The 19202-nt window shown below is 55.4% G+C and overlaps 1 protein-coding gene across 3 annotated transcripts in view; it reads left to right on the plus strand.

Annotated features, from left to right (window-relative positions):
• ARHGEF7 (Rho guanine nucleotide exchange factor 7) overlaps positions 1 to 19202 on the plus strand; it is a 103851-nt gene that overhangs the window by 67911 nt on the left and 16738 nt on the right. For all 3 annotated transcript variants that reach the window (XM_052649913.1, XM_052649914.1, XM_052649912.1), the window contains exons 7-15: positions 1212 to 1306; positions 1533 to 1628; positions 8900 to 9022; positions 13096 to 13234; positions 13894 to 13953; positions 14617 to 14763; positions 15491 to 15577; positions 17891 to 17969; positions 18138 to 18277. In XM_052649913.1, the coding sequence (XP_052505873.1) occupies positions 1212 to 1306; positions 1533 to 1628; positions 8900 to 9022; positions 13096 to 13234; positions 13894 to 13953; positions 14617 to 14763; positions 15491 to 15577; positions 17891 to 17969; positions 18138 to 18277 (966 nt within the window). The remainder of the gene's footprint in view (positions 1 to 1211; positions 1307 to 1532; positions 1629 to 8899; positions 9023 to 13095; positions 13235 to 13893; positions 13954 to 14616; positions 14764 to 15490; positions 15578 to 17890; positions 17970 to 18137; positions 18278 to 19202) is intronic.

Below are 19202 nucleotides of genomic sequence, written 5' to 3' on the forward strand. Positions count from 1 at the left end.
AAATGCGCGTGGCGTGACGTCATGACTGGAGAAGGCGCAGGCTCTCACAGTGGGGTGGAGCAGACGGCTGAGGAGGGCTCATGGCTCCCAGGCAGCCCTCAGCCTGAGGCTGGAGAGGGGGTTCACCTCTCCCGGCTTCACTCTTCCTGTGTAGAGGAGGGTTTTCTCTGGATGGGAGGTGCTTTGGGTGGGCACTCGCTCGGCCTTCCAGGTCCATCCATCCATCAGGCTCCCCCTGCAGACCTGGGCTGCCCCGCCCAGCCCCGCCCCAGGGACCAGTGCTCCTGCCATTGATTGCGGTGGAAAGGGGCTCATGTTTGAGCTCAGCTGTTTTACACTTAGATTTCTTTCTCGGTTTTTAGGAGTTGTTAACTGCTTTTGTCTGTATTTTTTGCAGGCTGTCAGGAAACATGTTAATTTCAAGGTTGATTCATAATTTTTCTCCCATCTCTGCATACAGTGGTGGTTTTATGCTGGTGGACCTTTAATTTGTAACGTGTATAGGATGATCTGAGATGGTCATTTTCTCTGGTAAAGGTCTGCAGTGTCCAGAAATTGACTTAGAATGACTAGATGCCATCCAAAGGGTGAACTTCATGTTTGTTTTTTTTAATGGATGCACTTTCCGTACGTCACAGTGCATAGATGCTAAGGGTATGAGTCGGTGAGCTTTAGCCGGTGTATATGTCTGTGTAACAACCACCCAAATCATGAGGCAGAACTTGTCCGTTATTCCAGAAATTGATCTCACGTCCCTTTCCCCGTTGTCCCCCTGCCCCCCGTCCCTGCGCGCACAGATCAGTTTGGCCTGTCCTGGGTTTCCCGTGGATGGCGTGCATAGGCTGCCCTTGCTGTGAATGGCCTCTCTCGTGCAGCGCGTGCTGTGGAGACCCATCCGTGTCGCCGCGCTGTCGTGCTTGTCAGTGGCTCCTCCTTTCTGTCTAAACAGACTTAGCATCACTGTCTGAGGGTGGGATGCATCCAGGCACTTTCTAGGCGTACCTGAGTTAAATATGCTTGGCAGGAAGATGAAGTCAGTTGGATAAGCCTCGATAATAACTCATTACCGGAATTTACTAGTTAATAATCACAGGGAGTGATACTAAACAAACCAGCGTTACATAGAAGGAACAGTGTGACTTGAACAGGAGTGATGAACTTTCCAAAGCTTATACGTCTTAATGTCAAGTAATACTTATCATTTATTGTAGGTGCTACAGAATATTTTGGAAACAGAAAATGAATATTCTAAAGAACTTCAGACTGTGCTTTCAACCTACCTACGGCCCCTGCAGACCAGCGAGAAGTAAGTTAGATGGTAATTGTGTCAAGTGTTGGAACAGTGGTCCACTTGGCTGTTGCCTCGTGTTTTCAGAGAACAGCAGCTGAAACGCTGGGATAGAATGCAGCTGAAGACACGAGAAAGCTCCTTGTGTATTAGGCGGCGGGGCGCGGCGCGGCGGGGCGCGGCGCGGCGCGGCGGGCGCATGAGTAGACCGCCCACACGTGTCTCCTGTTTTTCTCGGCTCTAGGTTAAGTTCAGCAAACACGTCACATTTAATGGGAAATCTAGAAGAAATATGTTCTTTCCAGCAAATGCTTGTACAGTCTTTAGAAGAATGCACCAAGTAAGTAAGAGGCTAATAATTGTAAAATTCAGATGGATATAACTTTAGGATTAACTTTAGGTTTCACATTTCCAAAGGTGAGTACTGGGTTATTTCAAATGTTTGGGGTATATCAACCTTTACAGTAAAAGTGTATCTTGGACTCTCTTCCTCAATGGGATCTGCTGACTGCTCCGAGCCGGGAGGGAGGTTTCCTGTGAGCAGTGGCTGTTTGGGGTGGCGGCTGCGGAAGGAAGGGAGCACGCAGGGGAGCACCGCGGCTCGGTGCCGACCCTGCCGAGGTCGGGAGCACGGCGTGCTGCTCACAGGCGCACATCTCTGTGCCTCGTCCGCGCCGGCTTTTCTTACGTGGGCTGTAGGTCCATGCAGGGCCGGACGCACGGCCAGCTTTCTCCCGCCTTTTCTCATTTGTCCTCTGCTTGCTTAGGCAGCACCCAGCGCGCGCCAGACACGTGTTAACAAGACAGAAGTGACGCCTGTCCTAGAGGAGCTGGTAGTCGGGGAGGGAGGCAGCTGGTTAAGGTGGTGGAGGCAATTACAGACGGTAGTGCGGAAGCGCTGTGAGGAAAGCTGAAGTTGGATTTCAGGGGAGCTCGGCCAAGCACTGCGGTGATGGGAGTACGGCAGCCGCCCCAGAGCCCGTGCTGCTTGAGCGGCCCCGCTCTTCGGGACCCACATCTGCTCCTTCACTCACTGTCCTGTCCCCTGCCCTCGCGGGTCACCCTGTGCCCAGCACTCAACCTGGCACACCTTCCCGCGCATTCATCTGTCCTGGAAGGGTGCTCGTTCCTGTGGCAGCCTCTGCCCTGCCCTTGCGCTGCCCCCGCCCTAGCTCAGGCCAGCCTCTCCCCCTGTGTCCTGCATGGACCTCCTGACAAGGCCCGGACCTCCTGACAGGGCCCGGACCTCCGGGTGGCCGCCTGCCCGTCCATCTCCCCGGCAGCGTCCAGCCTCAGCTCTGCTCAGAAGCTGGGGGTGCCTGGTTATTCCTGTACTTGTTCCCAGCTGTCTCTCACAGGCTGTCCTGGAGGGCCACAGGGGTGGCCTGGGGGTGGGGGGAGCTAAGGTAGGAGGTTGGTTCCCGCGCGGCGGGCGTCGGTGGGAGCCCCGCCCATACCCGGCTCCCGCCCCCTCTGCTGCAGGGCCTCAGCTCAGTTGGCAGGCCCGCTCGTCAGGGGTGGGCCCAGGAGGCGGTGTGCCCAGCCCTCCCCACCCTCCCCTCCACTGGGTCCAGTTCCTGCTGCTGCGCCCTGGGCCGTGGGCCGCGCTGGCACAGCCCCGGCTCCCTGGCGTGGCCGCCGCGCGTGTTGGGCCTGCTCTCCTGCTTGCTTGCACTGGCTGAGTTGCAGACTCCTCTGTGTCCTGTAGGCTGAGTTCCCATTAGTTGTCTTATATTTTGTGGGGCTTCAGGTTATTGAAGAAAGTACTGAAATAAACATTTGACATAATTGCTACTGGTTAGATAAACATTGTGTATTTATGTTCAAAGTTAATTATAGGGCATGTCTTAAGATATAAATAAATTCACCTTTGTAGACCCTGGACCATTACTGTAACATTTTCACAGTAAAATAGTATTTGTTTTAGATTATTATCAAAATACAGATTTGAGCTAGAGAATAAAGGTTTATATTGTCTGAAAGTTGTATTTTGAACCATCCAAATAATAGAAACACGGGGGGATCCAGAGATGATACTTAACTTCGTAGAATGGACCGGCTGAGGCGCAGAGCACTCTCTGGTTCTGCTGGGCTGTCCCTGAGAGCAGAGCATAGGACTTGGCCTGGTGAGGCAGCGACTGGGGCTGGTGGTGCGCCGACCCAGGCAAGCGCAGTCATTGCCTCCGACCCCAGCGGGGCCTCTGCACAGTGGGCCCCGCATCAGGATCGGCCCCTGCGTGTCACCTGGGAGGTCCTGAGTGGCTCTTGCCGCAACCTCCTGACTCGTTGAATGAGACCACGTGACTCCACGGAAACGTTTTCAGCTCTAGAACCTTGCATGTCTAGGAGGTTTGGAAGGGAAGGCACTCCAATGGCACGTGGGGATGTGAACGGATGGCTCAAGGCGGGGGCTGGAGCTGCTGGCCGGCGATGGGGACTCCTCTGGGGGAGCCTCAGGTGCTGCCGCCTTCCTGGGCCTCTGGCATCCGTCCGCGTTCAGGGTTTGGGGTCCAGGCGCTGCCAGCGCCGAGGCTCCAGTGTGGAGGCACTCGTGTCCCCTCACAGGGACGCCTCTCTCGGTTGGTAGTGGACAGACTCAGGTGGGACGCAGAGGCTCACTCAGGTCACGGCCACACTCTCGTGCTGCCCTTGGTCTCCCCGGGAAGTTGGTGGCTACTGGACCCTGAACCCTTTCCCTGCAGTTAGCAGCACCAGCGGGAGTGAACGTGCCATGAGGGGACGTTGTGCGGCAGCTCTGCTTGCTCACGTCTCTCCTGGAGCTCACCCCTCTCTGCTCTGGGGAAGGAGACGGGCCCTGGGCGTCCCCGCCCGCCTTGTAGGGTGGTCTCCCTGGGGAGGCTGCGGACACTGCCTGTGCCACTGCTGGGCACCAGGCCACTGCTACTTGCCCGCACCAGACCGCGGACCGCTCGCCCGTGTCAGACCATCAGCAGCTCACCTGGATCAGACCAGTGGTAACCCCTCACTTGTTATCTGACCATTGATGACTCCTCACATGTTATTGACCTTTCATAACTCACCTGAATCAGACCATTGATAACTCTTCACCTGTTCAGTTCAGTTCAGTCACTCAGTCTTGTCCAACTGTTTGTGACCCCATGGACTGCAGCACACCAGGCTTCCCTGTCTATCACCAACTCCCGGAGCTTGCTGAAACTCATGTCCACTGAGTCGATGATGCCATCCAACCATCTCATCCTCTGTCCGTCCCCTTCTCCTTCCGCCTTCAATCTTTCCCAGCATCAGGGTCTTTCCCAGTGTCAGTTCTTTTGCATCAAGTGGCCAAAGTATTGGAGCTTCAGCATCAGTCCCTCCAATGAATATTCAGAACTTATTTCATTTAGGATTGACTGGTTGGATCTCCTTGCTGTTCAAGGGACTCTCAAGAGTCTTCTCCAACACCACAGTTCAAAAGCATCAATTCTTCGGCACTCAGCTTTCTTTATAAAGTCCAGTTCTCACATCCATACGTGACTACTGGAAAAACCATAGCCTTGACTAGGCGGACCTTTGTTGGCAAAATGATGTCTCTACTTTTTAATAATGCTGTCTAGGTTGGTCATAGCTTTTCTTCCAAGGGGTAAGCGTCTTAATTTCATGGCTGCAGTCACCATCTGCAGTGATTTTGGAGCCCAGAAAAATAAAGTCTCTCACTGTTCCCATTGTTTCCACATCTATTTGCCATGAAGTGATGGGACCGGATGCCATGATCTTCGTTTTCTGAATGTTGAGTTTTAAGCCAGCTTTTTTATTCTCCTCTTTCACTTTCATCAAGAGTCTCTTTAGTTCCTCTTCACTTTCTGCCATAAGGGTGGTGTCATCTGTGTATCTGAGGTTATTGATATTTCTCCTGGCAATCTTGATTCCAGCTTGTGCTTCATCTGGCCCAGTATTTTGCATAATGTACCCTGCATGCTAGTTATATAAGCAGGGTGACAATATACAGCTTTGACGTACTCCTTTCCCAGCTTGGAACCAGTCTGTTGTTCCATGTCCAGTTCTAATTGTTGCTTCTTGACCTGCATACAGAATTCTCAGGAGGCAGGTCAGGTGGTCTGGGATTCCCACTTTTAAGAATTTTCCATGGTTTGTTTCGATCCACACAGTCAAAGGCTTTGGCATAGTCAATAAAGCAGAAGTAGATGTTTTTATGGAATTCTTTCTTTTTTAATGATCCAGTGGATGTTGGCAATTTGATCTCTGGTTCCTCTGCCTTTTCTAAATCCAGCTTGAACGTCTAGAAGTTCTTGTTTCACATACTGTTGAAGCCTCGCTTGGAGAATTTTGAGCATTACTTTACTAGCGTGTGAGATGCGTGCAATTGTGCAGTAGTTTCTTTGGCATAGCCTTGGGATTGGAATGAAAACTGACCTTTTCCAGTCTGTGGCCACTGCTGAGTTTTCCAAATTTACTGGCATATTGAGTGCAGCACTTTCACAGCATCATCTGTTAAGATTTGAAATAGCTCAACTGGAATTCCATCACCTCCACTAGCTTTGTTCGTAGTGATGCTTCCTAAGGCCCACTTGACTTCACACTCCAGGATGTCTGGCTCTACGTGAGTGTGAGTGATCACACCATCGTGATTATCTGGGTTGTGAAGCTCTTTTTTTGTACAGATCTTCTGTGTATTGTTGCCACCTCTTAATATCTTCTGCTTCTGTTAGGTCCATACCATTTCTGTCCTTTATTGAGCCCATCTTTGCATGAAATGTTCCCTGGGTGTATCTAATTTTTTTGAAGAGATCTCTAGTCTTTCCCATTCTGTTGTTTTTCCTCTTATTTCTTTGCATTGATTGCTGAGGAAGGCTTTCTTATCTCTGCTTGCTGTTCTTTGGAACTCTGTATTCAGATGCTATATCTTTCCTTTTCTCCTTTGCCTTTAGCTTCTCTTCTTTCCTCAGCTATTTGTAAGGCCTCCTCAGACAGCCATTTTGCCTTTTTGCGTTTGTTTTTCTTGGGGATGGCCTTGATCCCTGCCTCGTGTACAGTGTCATGAACCCCTGTCCATAGCTCTTCAGGCACTCGGTGTGTCAGATCTAAGCCCCTGGATCTGTTTGTCGCTGCCGCTGTCTCATCGTGAGGGGTCTGATTCAGGTCACGCCTGAATGGACTAGAGCTTTTACCTGTTTCCTTCACCTGTTACCAGACCATCGATAACTCCTCACCTGGTATCAGACCGCTGTAACTCTTCGCCTGTTAGCAGGTCCTTGATTGATGACTCTTCCTACCAGACCACCCCCTCCTACCATCAGATCAGTGATAGAGCCACAGTAGCAGGCCTTTCTGACCCAGCACTAATTGTCACAGCGTGGTGTGGGGCCACCGGAGGCTGCAGGGGCACGTGGGACAGCCCTGCGCGCTGCTGCACGTCTCCATGCTCTCAAACCCGCCTCTGGAAGCACGAGAGAGAGAAACACCCTCTCTCTCAATTCTCAAGTCATGTTCTGCCTGGAAGATCTTTGTGAGTGTTGTATGTTCCATTATTTCGGTGATCTACATGGTGTTAACGTGTGAGATGTATTGGCATAATACCTAGGCTCCAATTAAGACCACTCACGTAACCTTTCTGAGCTCTGGCTGCTAGTTCAGATTGGCGAGTTGATGGACTATGAAGGTTTCATAAACTGATGGTGGCGACCGTAGTGATTTCTTGCACAGTTGGGTTGAGAGAGGTAGTAAAACTCTAGAGCCAAGCTCGATGGGAAGAAAGAAAGAAAATCTTATATACTGAAGTCGTTGTCCGTATATAGTTCGTGGACATGTAGCAGATTAAAGCCCCTTGACCTAGATTGCAGTGTGAGTGTGTGGCGCTGTGGTCTGGCCCAGGCGGGCGAGGCAGCTCCTGTCCCAGCGCTGAGCAGGGCATGCAGCCCTGTCATGTCGTCACGTAGGCAGCGCGTCTGCAGGCGTCCCGTGCCCCGTCTCCGGCAGCGGTTTGCTCTTCTCGGCGAGACTGGGACGTCCCGTCACTGCTGTTGCCTTCAGCCCCGCAGCCAGGCGGTGGGGCCCCTGCCGGGTCTCTCGAGGGAGAAGCCCGCCCCTGCCTGTTTCCTGGCGTCCGAGCGTGACCGTCGCCTCCTGAGATGCCAGTGTCTCAGGGTAGGTGTGTCTTGGGCGTCCGGGTCCTGGTAGAAAGCAGTTGGTCTCAGAGCCTCTGGGGAGGGCGCCCTTGGCAGCGTGTGATGCCTGCTCCCTGGTGACTGGGGGGGCTGTTCCCGCTCTGGGGTGCACCCTGTGCCCCTCTGGGGTGCGCCCTCTCCCCTCTGGGGTGCGCCCTGTGCCCCTCTGGGGTACGCCCTCTCCCCCTCTGGGGTGCGCCCTCTCCCCTCTGGGGTGCGCCCTGTGCCCCTCTGGGGTGCGCCCTCTCCCCCTCTGGGGTGCACCCTCTCCCCCTCTGGGGTGTTCCCTCTCCCCTCTGGGGTGCGCCCTCTCCCCCTCTGGGGTGTGCCCTCTCCCCTCTGGGGTGCGCCCTCTCCCCCTCTGGGGTGTGCCCTCTCCCCTCTGGGGTGCGCCCTGTGCCCCTCTGGGGTGTGCCCTCTCCCCTCTGGGGTGCGCCCTGTGCCCCTCCTGGACTGCACCGTGTCCCCCTCTGGTGTGCGCCCTCTCCCCTCTGGGGTGCGCCCTCTCCCCTCTGGGGTGTTGCCCTATCCCCTCTGGGGTGCGCCCTCTCCCCTCTGGGGTGCGCCCTCTCCCCTCTGGGGTGTTGCCCTATCCCCTCTGGGGTGCACCCTCTCCCCCTCTGGGGTGTGCCCTCTCCCCTCTGGGGTGCACCCTGTGCCCCTCTGGACTGCGCTGTGTCCCCCTCCGGGGGCGCCTGCGTGTGTGGCCGTCTGAGTGAGGCGCTGGCTCGCTCTCGGTTACGTCCAGCTGAGCTCTGAGCTGGCTTTGTCTCCCCCTGGAGCCTGCAGCTGCCTTCTAGGTGGAGACCGCCCCCCCCCCAAGCCTTCCTCTGTTTTTAATGTGCTCCCAGTGCCCGCCTGGATGTGAAGTCAGTTTATTGAGTCAGTGACTGTTTATCCTGCAGATACACGAACCTGTGACTAATCTCTGAAGACTGTTGAAACCCACGTGGGGGCTCACGCTTGGGCAGGAGTCTGCCAGCAGTGCGGGCGCCCACTTGCTTTGACCCCAGATCCCAGTGAAGGGGCGGAGCGCCGGCGCTCACGTGCACGCAGGGCCTGCTCAGGGGCAGGCTGTAGGGTCCCGCGGCCCCCGGCGCTCGGCACCGTCCCCCCCACCTGGCGGGGTGACCGCCCCGCTCTGCAGGCCTCTTGTTTCTCCTCCCACCCGAGAAGCCGGCTGTGGGGCTTCTGCGCTTGTCTAGTGGCTACTTCAGCAGGAAACCTTACCGACGAAGTAACCACACGTTGTGTTTCTCCTTATGTACACACGACATAATGCTCCTGGACATCTGTTTTGCTCGGTGCCTGAGGAAGGGGCTGGTGTGCAGGTCCTGGAGTCTGGAGGCTGGAGGAGGGGACGGCCTGCTTTCTGCTGCGCGGCTCCCCGGGGGCCGGGGCTGGGGGCGCCCTCCGGGGCTGCCCTGTGCAATGCTTACTAAGTGCGGCTCCATGTTGCTGTCTGCAGGTTGCCGGAGGCCCAGCAGAGGGTCGGGGGCTGCTTCCTCAGCCTGATGCCGCAGATGAAGACCCTGTACCTGGCGTACTGTGCCAACCACCCGTCCGCGGTCAGCGTCCTCACGGAGCACAGGTGTGTCTCGCGGACTTCTTCCCAGGTGGGGGGGGGTGGTGCGGCTGTGTCCTGGGGTTCCCTCAGGGCAGCTCATTTCTGTCAAATGTTACTTGAAACATGGTGCAGGCATCGTGTGCTTTTCAAGAATGGTAAGTTTAATTATCCTCCGAGTGAGTGCCTGGGGAGGACTGATGTCAGGCTTTAAAATCCTAATTAGTGCTTATAATAGAAATGGGCGTGTTTTGCAGTCTCCTCCTCGGCCTGGACGTTGTGGACAGAGGTCAGGGGAGCTGGTGGGAGCTCTGGAGGGTGACCGCGGGCTGGTCCGGGCTGCCGCCTCCCCGCTCAGTGCGTGAGGCTGGAGCGCGTGGGGCAGAGCGGGCCTTGCGGTAGGAGACGGTCCGTCTCTGTGGGGCACGCCGGGCCAGAGGCTGTGCGCTCCCGCTCTGCAGCCGGAAACGGGAAGCAGCTGCAGGCCGCGCTCTGCTGTCTCAGCAGGCACGGCCATGCGCCCTGGGCAGTACGGAGCCCGGCCTCCTGGGCAGCAGGGAGGGCCGCGGGGCTTGACCTGCACGCAGGGTGGGCACCGAGGCTCTGCTGCTGCTCCCAGAGGGGCACGCGTCTGTGTTAAGGATTCAAAAAACTGTATGGTTCCTTCTGAAAAGAGCAGTTCAGCCATAAATAGCAGTTCGGTCGTTTTTTAAACCATAAGGAAGAAATTGTGTGAGTCGCAGCAAGGTAAGTGCCACTGTGCTCCTGGTTTAAATATTTAACCTCAGGTTACTCCTGACTTAATATTTCAGTTTGAAGCTTAGAGGCTGTGCCGGAAAGCGGGCGTCATTGGGCTGCTTGTAACTGAATGAGGCTCTGGCGAGGCGGCCTGTGTCTGTCCGCCTGTGGCCGGGTTGTGTGGGCCTTAGGGAGGGCCTGTGGCCTGCTTGGACCCCTACCCACGCCTCTGCAGCCGGTGGCCCTCGGAGGTCACCCCTCTTCTCTGGAAGGGCCTGGTCAAGGGGTCCTGTTGGCGGGAAGCAGGACCCCTGAGTAGCCGAGCATCTGCCCCTCGGAGCAGTGATTTAGATGTGTTGCCTCCCGGGCGAGGTGCAGGGACTGGGATGTGAGGTTTTGAAACATCCTCAGGAATTGCTGACGCAGTCCTGGAAGAGAGGAACAACAGATAGAAGGCTGGGGTAGATTACAGGGCATTTTAAATGTGTTCTCTCCTTCTGCTGTTTTGGTCAGGGGCCGGCCCCCTGGGGGTGAAGGTGTGTCCTGAAGGTGACATTTAAAACCATTCAGACGTCGGGGCAGCGCTTGGGAGCACGTGCTGTGCTCCTCTCTGTGTTATTGCCTTAATGGCTGCTTGTGTTGTGGCTGAAACCTCAGGGCAGCTTTTCCCAGAAGAGCCGGAGGGCATCCAGACGGGCCTGTGCCTGCCTGCATATGGTGTGTCCCGGCCGGGAGGCGGGAGGGGTGGGCAGTCAGGCTCTGGGACTGTGCCAAGGACGGGCGAGTGAGGTGGCTGGCAAGATGCGCTGCCCACGTGCCCTCCTGAGGCCCCTGGGCGGTGGCGCCTGCCCTACCTGCAGCTCAGACCCGGCCTCCGGAGCGTGAGTGGGGTTGAGAGCCGGCTGCCCCAGCTGGTGGCCTCCGCCAACCCGCCCTCCCTTCCCCTTCTGTCCTGGGTCCTGCTTGTAGCCTCTGTCCTGCTCTTGTTGAGGTCGTGAAACCACCACTTAGGGGTGGATCAGTGTGTTTTTCCGCTTGAATATACTTTCTCAGGGGTTGATTTAAACACAGTGCTTTGTGGTTTTTAAGTCTTACTTTTAGTCTTCGGATCCTGTGTTGTGTTAGTCTGAATTCTGAGTGTGAATCTGGAAAGCGTATGTGTGGAACCGCCAGTCCTGTTGAGTTATGACGGATGTCCGCCTTTGGCATCGTTTGATAGTGGACGCCATAGGCTTGTGGCTGCCTGTTGCGAATGGATCGGGGCTTCGTGGTTTAGTATGTAGACTGTCTCCTTTTTTCCAGCACAGTAGCTGTCCCTTTTTGCTGCGCTAGCCTGAGGTTGCCTCTGTGTTCCTCAGGCACCATCTCGCAGCCCCCAGTGTTGTTTGAGAAAATACGGAGGATGAAACACTGTGCCAGGATTGCTAGCATCAGTAGAGGCCAGGCTGGAAGGGCCTTCGTTTTGTCAGAAAAGCTGTAACCTGCTGTTTTGTTTTATCACGGTACTAAATTCTTTAAAAACTAAGACACGAAGCAACTGTGTGCTAAGTCGCTTCAGTCGTGTCCGACTCTTCGTGGACCCTGTGGACCGTAGCCCACCAGACTCCTCTGTTCATGGGATTCTCCAGGCAAGAGTTCTGGAGTGCCCGCTTTGAGGGGGCCTTCCCGACTCAGGGATCCAACCCAGGGCTCGTATGTCTCCTGCACTGGCAGGGGGGTTCTTTACCACTAGCATCTCCTGGGACGCCCATACAGGGATCAGTGAAGATGCATAAAAGGTCTTGTTCATTCCTAACAGTGTGCGTGCCTGGCATTTAAGACTGTCATGGATATTGAGAGGAGTTACTTTCGCTTGCAGAAATGTCACGGAAATTTTTAGTTGTAGGGGATTTGGGGAGTAGGTGGGTGGCTGATAAGGATAATTTGCTTAGTTTTTTTAATTATTGTCTGCCCGAGTTGTTTCTTTATTTTTGTTGTCTCCCTCTTTAGTCTAAAGTGAGAAAACATAGGGGCCAGCATTCACAGATGGAGAGGGAAAAGGCAGCCCGCTCCAGTGCTCTTGCCTGGAGAATCCCAGGGACGGGGGAGCCTGGTGGGCTGCCGTCTGTGGGGTCGCACAGAGTCGGACACGACTGAAGCGACTTAGCAGCAGCAGCAGCCCTAACTATAAATTGTCGTATGATACTAAACTAACAAAAATGGCCCAAAGAGATGTTTTTTTGATATTTTTCTCGTGGTAGAAAAGGCCCCAATTTTGGATTATATTTAAAGGAGTCAAACTTTACTCCTAGTGCCATTAAGGGGGAGGGGTGGTGTGAGGCGGATCCAGCTGACCTCCGCCGTCGGGTCGGGGCTTCAGGATTTTCGTGTTTACTTAATGACCTCCTCCCAGTGGGAGACTGGGGACCCAGAGGGAGTGCGGCCTCCGCCACCCGCCCGCAGCCCAGGCGTCCTCCGCCGCCCGCCCGCAGCCCAGGCGTCCTCCGCTCCATGTCTGGAGAGACACTGCTCGTCAGCAGTGCGAGCCACAGACGGTGTCCTCCCGGGGACCCCGGGTGTCATCTGCCCTGTGAGGGAGAGAAATGCAGAGTTCCCATCACAGACGTGAGCCACAGATGTGTGGGTGTCGAGCTTGGGTCTCCCTGGGTGCTCGTGTGAAGCAGAGCCAGGGCGGTCCGGGTGGGAGGCTGGAGCCTGGGAGCGCCCTCCATGGAGCCTGGCGGTGGGAGGTGGGAGAGAGAGGAGTGAGCGGGAGGCTTGCTCGGCAGCGTCCTGTCTTTGGATATGTGCTCGGTTTCCTCGTCCACAAACGCAGACGACTTTCTTCCCACGGGTGGTGAGGGTTCAGTGAACCGATGCTGCGAAAGGGCTTCTGGAGGTTGTGCGCCTGCATGCGTGCCGGGGGCAGGGGCGCTGCCTCGCGCCGCTGCTGCTCGGGCTGCAGCGCCCGGCGGGCCAGCATCCTGAGTCGGGTGGTTGTCGTTGTGATGCACCTCCTTAAGCTTTTACGGTCCTGAAGGACCGCTGACCGGGCTCTGTTCTTGCCCTACAAGGACCGCCCACTGTCAGACCTCTGTATGCAGGTGGCTCGCTGAGGAGGCTTTCCTGAATGGTTTGCTGGGAGACCATGGCTGTTTGTGTCATGCACACGGGGCTTTGCTCAGGCTGAGGGCCCTGACGTGAACTGTGGGGGGTCTTCCCTGTGGTGTTTAGAAATAAGCAGCACACGTTTGGCTGTAAAACCTGTGGCCTCTGAGTGGTCAAGGGCACTGCGTGGTCCGTCGTCGTCCTAGGGGCTGGGGGCAGGTGCACAGCCCTCCTGGGCTCTGACGGTGCCCTCTGCTCTCTCTGCTCACACTCAGTGAGGAGCTGGGAGAGTTCATGGAGCTGAAGGGCGCCAGCAGCCCAGGGATTCTCGTGCTGACCACTGGCCTCAGCAAGCCGTTCATGCGCCTGGACAAGTACCCCGCGCTGCTCAAGGAGCTGGAGAGACACATGGAGGTACGTCTGCCCCACTAGCCACACCAGGAAGAGCAGTCAGGAGCCAGCCCCGGAGAGGGTATTACCACTGGCCTGTAACTCGGGAGAGTTTCTCAGGGACTTGTTGGTTGTGAAGTTGTTTCCTCATATCCCAGCTCTGTAGAGAGGCGTCTGCTTCAACCACTGCTGGCGGGGAGAGTTCCAGTAGCTGGAAAATGTCCGTGGTGTGGAGGGGTCCCATCAGGAGCCTGTGCCTACAGTGTTAAGTGTATGAGTCACGGAGAAATAATAGGAAGAGAGTCAGCGGATGGTGTGCACTTATCTCCTTTTCAGAACTCAGGCTGTGGGCCCGGCAGAGGTTGGGGCTCAGGCTGCTGGCTTAGTCAGGCTGTGGTGAGCCACTCCCCAGGGGCAGGCCGTCTGCTGCTGCGTCGCTCCCCTCTGCCCTTTGGTGCTGAGCATCGGTGGTGGGATGGGTGGCGGTGGGCGAGGCTGGGCTGGCCTCCTCCTCCAGGGCAGAGTCCAGAAGACTGTTCACCGCTCCATGGTCCCCTCAGAGGCTAAGCAGAGGTGCTTCAGCTCCGAGACAGAGGGGCAGGCCCAAGCCAGCCTCCAGAGAGAGCCTGCTGAAGGGCAAGTGCTCATTATGGAAGCTCACAGTGTGTTTCTTTTATTCAAAGGATTATCACCCAGACAGACAAGATATTCAGAAATCCATGACAGCCTTCAAAAACCTTTCAGTAAGTGATAGAGTGTGTTATGGTTTTTTTCCTTCAGACATTATTATGGCAAATGAATACAGGAAATTAGTTGTGAACTATAATTTGGATTTATTCTGGAGAAATAAAAAATAACTAACATAGTTATTCCATGGCTGGTAAACTTTCATGTGTTACGGCACTGTGGACACCAGAGAGGTGAAAGGATCAGTGTCTGCGTTTACACGGCACCGCGTAATGCTGCCGCACACGTCAGCGATCTGGACCATGTCTGCAGTCTCATCCCAGCATCTTGACTGGCGCGTGAAAGGAGTGCTGGGCTTCTCCCTTACCTGCTGTCGTGCTGTCTCAGTGCCTGAGTCTCTGGGGTGCGGGCCTTACTTACAGCACGAGCGGAACTCACCCTTTCCCCTCTTCCAGGTCTCCTCTTCCGGCGCTCACTAGTAAAATCAGAGGATGTTTTTCTTGTCCAGTCCACATTCCGTCTTCTAAAAGTGATAGGATTTGCTATATTTTTCTCAACTAGTGTTTATCATTCTAGAGCTGTTGTGTTGTTGTGGGTCTCTCTTGACTTGATTCTGTACTCATGAAGTGAGCGAGTTGTTCACTAGCGTCTGTCTGCAGAAGCAGCCGGGGCCGCAGCAGTAGAGCCCGTCTCCCTTGACGCGCCTCCTGTGCCCCCAGGCCCAGTGTCAGGAGGTGCGGAAGAGGAAGGAGCTGGAGCTGCAGATCCTGACGGAGGCCATCCGCAGCTGGGAGGGTGACGACATCAAGACCCTGGGCAGCGTCGTCTACATGTCCCAGGTCCTGATCCAGTGTGCCGGCAGCGAGGTAGTGCCTTCAGCGTTCCCTGCACTTTTCCTGTGGGGAAACCTCTCTCCAGGGCCCCTGCGCCTGGCTGGCTTCCCCTGCCGGGGCCACGGCTCCCCCGAGTCCCTTCACTGCTGTGGGTGGTGTCTCTCCCTTGAGTTGCCTTTTAGATTCCTGGGCATCTTTGGGCTTCACCTGTGGTCTTTCTGGGGCTCTTTTTAACCGATCGCAGCAAATGAGGTTTAATACATAAGCAGTGCTCGTCAGCCTTCCGTGTAAATTGGGCAGAGCTCACGGGGGGTGGCAGCAGCAGGCGTGTCGGGCTCTAGGTTGGTTAGTGCCAGGATCTGCCGGGGACCAGAGGCGGTCTCCCGGCTCTACCCTCCCCGCCTTCAACCTGAAGGGTCTGCCTGGTCTCCCTCTGCCACTGAAAGGTCACAAGTTCTTTTCTTCTGTTTTCTCTCAACCACAGAAAAAATCTGTTTTTCTAACTCCTGCCTAATGAGGAGTTAATGGCAGAGCTAAACTCAGATTTTTAAAAGAGGTGTTCCGTGGGCTACTTGGGAGTCTTACGAATTTGTCATAATTTTGTTTCCATTTAATTTAAATTTGCTAGAAAGAAACACCTAAACATGAAGTGTGATATACTGTTTCATAAGGCCGAATGTAAATATTGGTTCTCACCATTGTGAGTATGTGTAAATATGTGTTTTTAATATAGTTACTTGAATTTGTTCTTTTACATTAGGAAAAGAATGAAAGATATCTTCTACTCTTTCCAAATATTTTGCTAATGTTGTCTGCCAGTCCTAGGATGAGTGGTTTTATATATCAGGTAAACACATTTCAGATTTATTATATTTGTTTCTTGTGGGCCTGAGAGCCGTTTTCAGGCTCATTTGGAGTTTTCACGTTAATGCTGCGTGTGTCTGTCGTGTGCTGTCTGTAGTGTTGTACGTACAGTGTCATATTCGCATCTGTGCACACAGCCCCAGTCTGTGTGTTCTGACGTGACTGTGAAGCTAGGATCTTCCTGCTCATCCGGAGCAAGCGGAGAAGGGGCCTGGTCTCTGTGCAGCTGACCCTGAGGACCCAGAGTGCTGGGGCGCGGGCCAGCTGGCTGCCTCCAGGTCGCTGTGCTGCTTTCCTGTCACCAGGGCAGGCGGCCGCTCCGCGGGCCGGCTTGGGGGGGCACGTGTGGCTGAGGTGGTCTGTGGGCCCCCACTGGACTCAGCAGTCACGGGCACACGCCTGGCGTGTTATTTAGCTTCTTTATTGCTCGTCACTTTCCTGATTTTCTCCGCGAGGATGTGAGGCTGCTTTAAGAAGAGATGCAAGGGCAGAGCCCTTCTGTTTCTGTCTGTCACGTGAGGTGCTGCCCTGCCCTCCTCCAGGGACCTGCCCAAGCCGGGGATGAGCCCAGGTCTCCCGCGGTGCCGGCGGCCTCTTGACTGTCTGAGCCTCCAGGGAAGCTGATAAGTGCCTTAGGTTTTCTGTGTGTCTAGTAGGGGCTTCTGGCAAAGTTGACTGCTTTGTTCCTGTGTGGTTATTGAAGCTGCAGCCCTTCCATCAATTCCTCAAGGCCTGGTCACCAGGAACCATTCCCGTAGAAATCACCCTGGGTTTGCTCGGAGTTGCATTTTTGCACGGGTGGCACGCTATTTGTCTTGTCCCCAACTAGCGCTCTGCTGGGTCCTGAGTCCACAGCGTTCACGGCGGCCTTGTACCTGCTCCGAAAGCTTAACAGCCCAGAGAGGAGTTGACATCATGCACTTGTTCCAAAAGGAGCGCTTTAGGCGTGAGAAAGCAGATAGACATGGGCCAGCCCAGGAAAGGACCGCCTCCCAATCTGTAAGCCTGCGGTTGAGCACCTCCCCAAGCCGGCTGCTGCTGCTCTAAGTGAGCTCTGTCCTTTCCGGCCATGTACCCTGGCTTCGAAGCACCCCCCACCCCAAGGCCCAGGGCCCTGCGGTGACCTGTGCGGCTCTGGGGGCGTCCGGGGCGGCCTCAGGCCCCAGGGTGCTGGCGTCAGCGTGCCGCCGCCGGGCCCTGCTTCCCCCTGGGTGCGCTGTCTCGGGGGCTTCTCTCCGAGTGCTGAGACCCCCAGTGCTCGCGTGTCAGTGTTCACTTCCGGCTTCGCCCCACATCCGGCCACCGCGAGCTCGTCCCGGCCTCCGCGGCTGTTGGTGCAGGTTAGTCGGGGACACGCAGCTGTGTTTCCCATCAGGCTTCTCCGAGCTCTTGGTCAGCCCAGTGCCGTCGGCCCCTCGGCAGGGCGTCTGCAGTGCCCACGCCCGGATGCAGGGCAGGCTCCTGCGTGCGGGCCCTGCTGCCCGTGGACCGGATGAGGCCTGTGGGGCTGAGGAGGTGGCCGGGCCCGTGTGGTGCTCTCGGCGCCCGGCCTCTGCCCGGGCGTCAGGAGTCCCGAGCCTTGTGGCCTCAGAGCCGCCCTCCTGCTCAGGGCCCTGCTCCTCGGGGCCCTGGCCCTGACCCGAGAGACGCTCCCTGCAGACTCGCTCAGCCTCCACAGCTCTGGTGGCTGTTATTTGAGGGGGTCGCTCCGCGGCCCAGTTCTGGTTCCGCTCCCTGCCTCATGCCCTCTGTCCCAGAGCGGGCGGGCTGGTGCTCTTCTCTGCGTTGTGGGCAGCGCTTGGCGCAGCTGCTGCTGGACAGTCTGGTGGCGGATGGCCAGGCGCAGCCTCGCACAGTCCCTCCGGCTCCAGTCGCCTTTATTTGCCTTCAGATGCGGAACTCGCCCCATGTTTCTCTAAGGCACATCTCTGCTTCCTTTCTATAAAAAACGTCATTTAAAATAGCCACCGTGGACCCTAGTTGTTGTTGTTTTTTTTTTAATCATAGTGTATAATGTTTTTGTGTCTTGCTGTTTATATTTAGAGTAACTCATCAGATGAAATGTTTTTCTTCTGGTTTGCAGCCCTGTACCTTTTTGCTTGGTTATAGTATTACAATTTCTTATTCAAGGTAGAGGTTTTTGTATTATATATGCCTTTGGTACAAACAAGAGAGTTTGCTTTACAAAGACAGTTCCTCTGCATTTTCTAAAATTGTTTAATATTTACTTTAATAACGGTACCTCCTTTACTAGAAAAGCACTGACTGTCTGTTTTTGTTGGGGGGTCTTTTTTAGGGAAAGCTACCAACGACAGGAATGACGGTCACAAAGCTTGAGGACAGTGAAAATCATAGGAACGCGTTTGAAATATCAGGTGATAGGCGCGGGCTCTGTGGGTGCCCTCTGTCCGGGTGCCGAGGCAGCGGCCCTCGTGTGCAGGCCCCACTGAGCCCCCGAGGGTTGCATGGACGTGCTGTGGGGCCTCCTTGGGATGCACGTGTGTGCGCTCTGACGCCCTCCAGCCCGTGTCTGTCTCTTCCAGGGAGCATGATTGAGCGGATCTTGGTGTCCTGCAACAACCAGCAGGACCTTCACGAGTGGGTGGACCGCCTGCAGAAGCAGACGAAGGCCGCCTCAGCAGGAAACCCCAGCAGCAAGCCTCACTCGGTGCCGTCGCACACCGTAAGGGCCCCGCCCCGCCCCCGCCCGCAGACCCCGGGCCAGGAGAGCGCCGCTGGGCCTCGGGCCTCTCTGCAGACGTGTCCTCATCCCCTGTGGGCTGCGATCGCCTCACAGGGACCCACTTGTGAGCCAGGCCTGCCTGTCTGCCTCTCGAGAGTTCACACACACGCATGCACACGGTTCACCGGTTAGGCACCCGCTTAGGCAGCTGCCCTGCCCAGGGTGGGCCGTGAACACTACCTCAGGGCTTGTGAGGGTCTCTCCTGGGACTTCTCCCACATGGTTCACCCTGGGGTCGCTGCCCTTGGGCTTGAAGGGCCGTCCCAGGGACGGTGGTCATGGCATGGTGTACTGGTCACTGCTGCAGCCTCTTACTCCATTTCTCAGCAGTTTGGGGGAAAAGCTGTTCATTTGCTTCAACTATCATTTTGAATGGTTTGGCCATGACAGCTTTTCCATATTGTAAATGTATACTAGAGATGCTTAGCTTTCATGGGGCTAAGTTTATCCCAAGGGCATAGGTGTGTACATGTGTGTCATCAACAGGGAGTGCCTTCTCACTCAGGCGGTAACAGCCTGGAACCAGCCTCTACAGACTCCCACCTCAGGGAGCCATGTGCCGGGACCCTGGCCTTTCTGGTCCCAGGGCAGGTGTGTGGTCATGGCAGAGTCCACTGCTTCTGTCCTCGAGCCCTAGGCCTCAGCTTGAGCCCAGGCTCCCCTTTAAGCCTGTGTTTCAAATAGTATTCATTTTTTCTGAATAATGACCTTACTCTGGTTTCCAGCTCACAGAACAACTCAACTTTTTTTCCTGTTAAGCATACCATATTGTTTTGGGTTAATTCGAGGTCACCGGCTAATTTTGAATTGTTTAACGTTTTCTTATTTGTCAGTGTGATCGAATACTTTTGGAGTTTCTAGGAGC

Source organism: Budorcas taxicolor, chromosome 12, assembly GCF_023091745.1.
Source record: "Budorcas taxicolor isolate Tak-1 chromosome 12, Takin1.1, whole genome shotgun sequence".
NCBI classification, from domain to species: Eukaryota; Metazoa; Chordata; class Mammalia; order Artiodactyla; family Bovidae; genus Budorcas; species Budorcas taxicolor.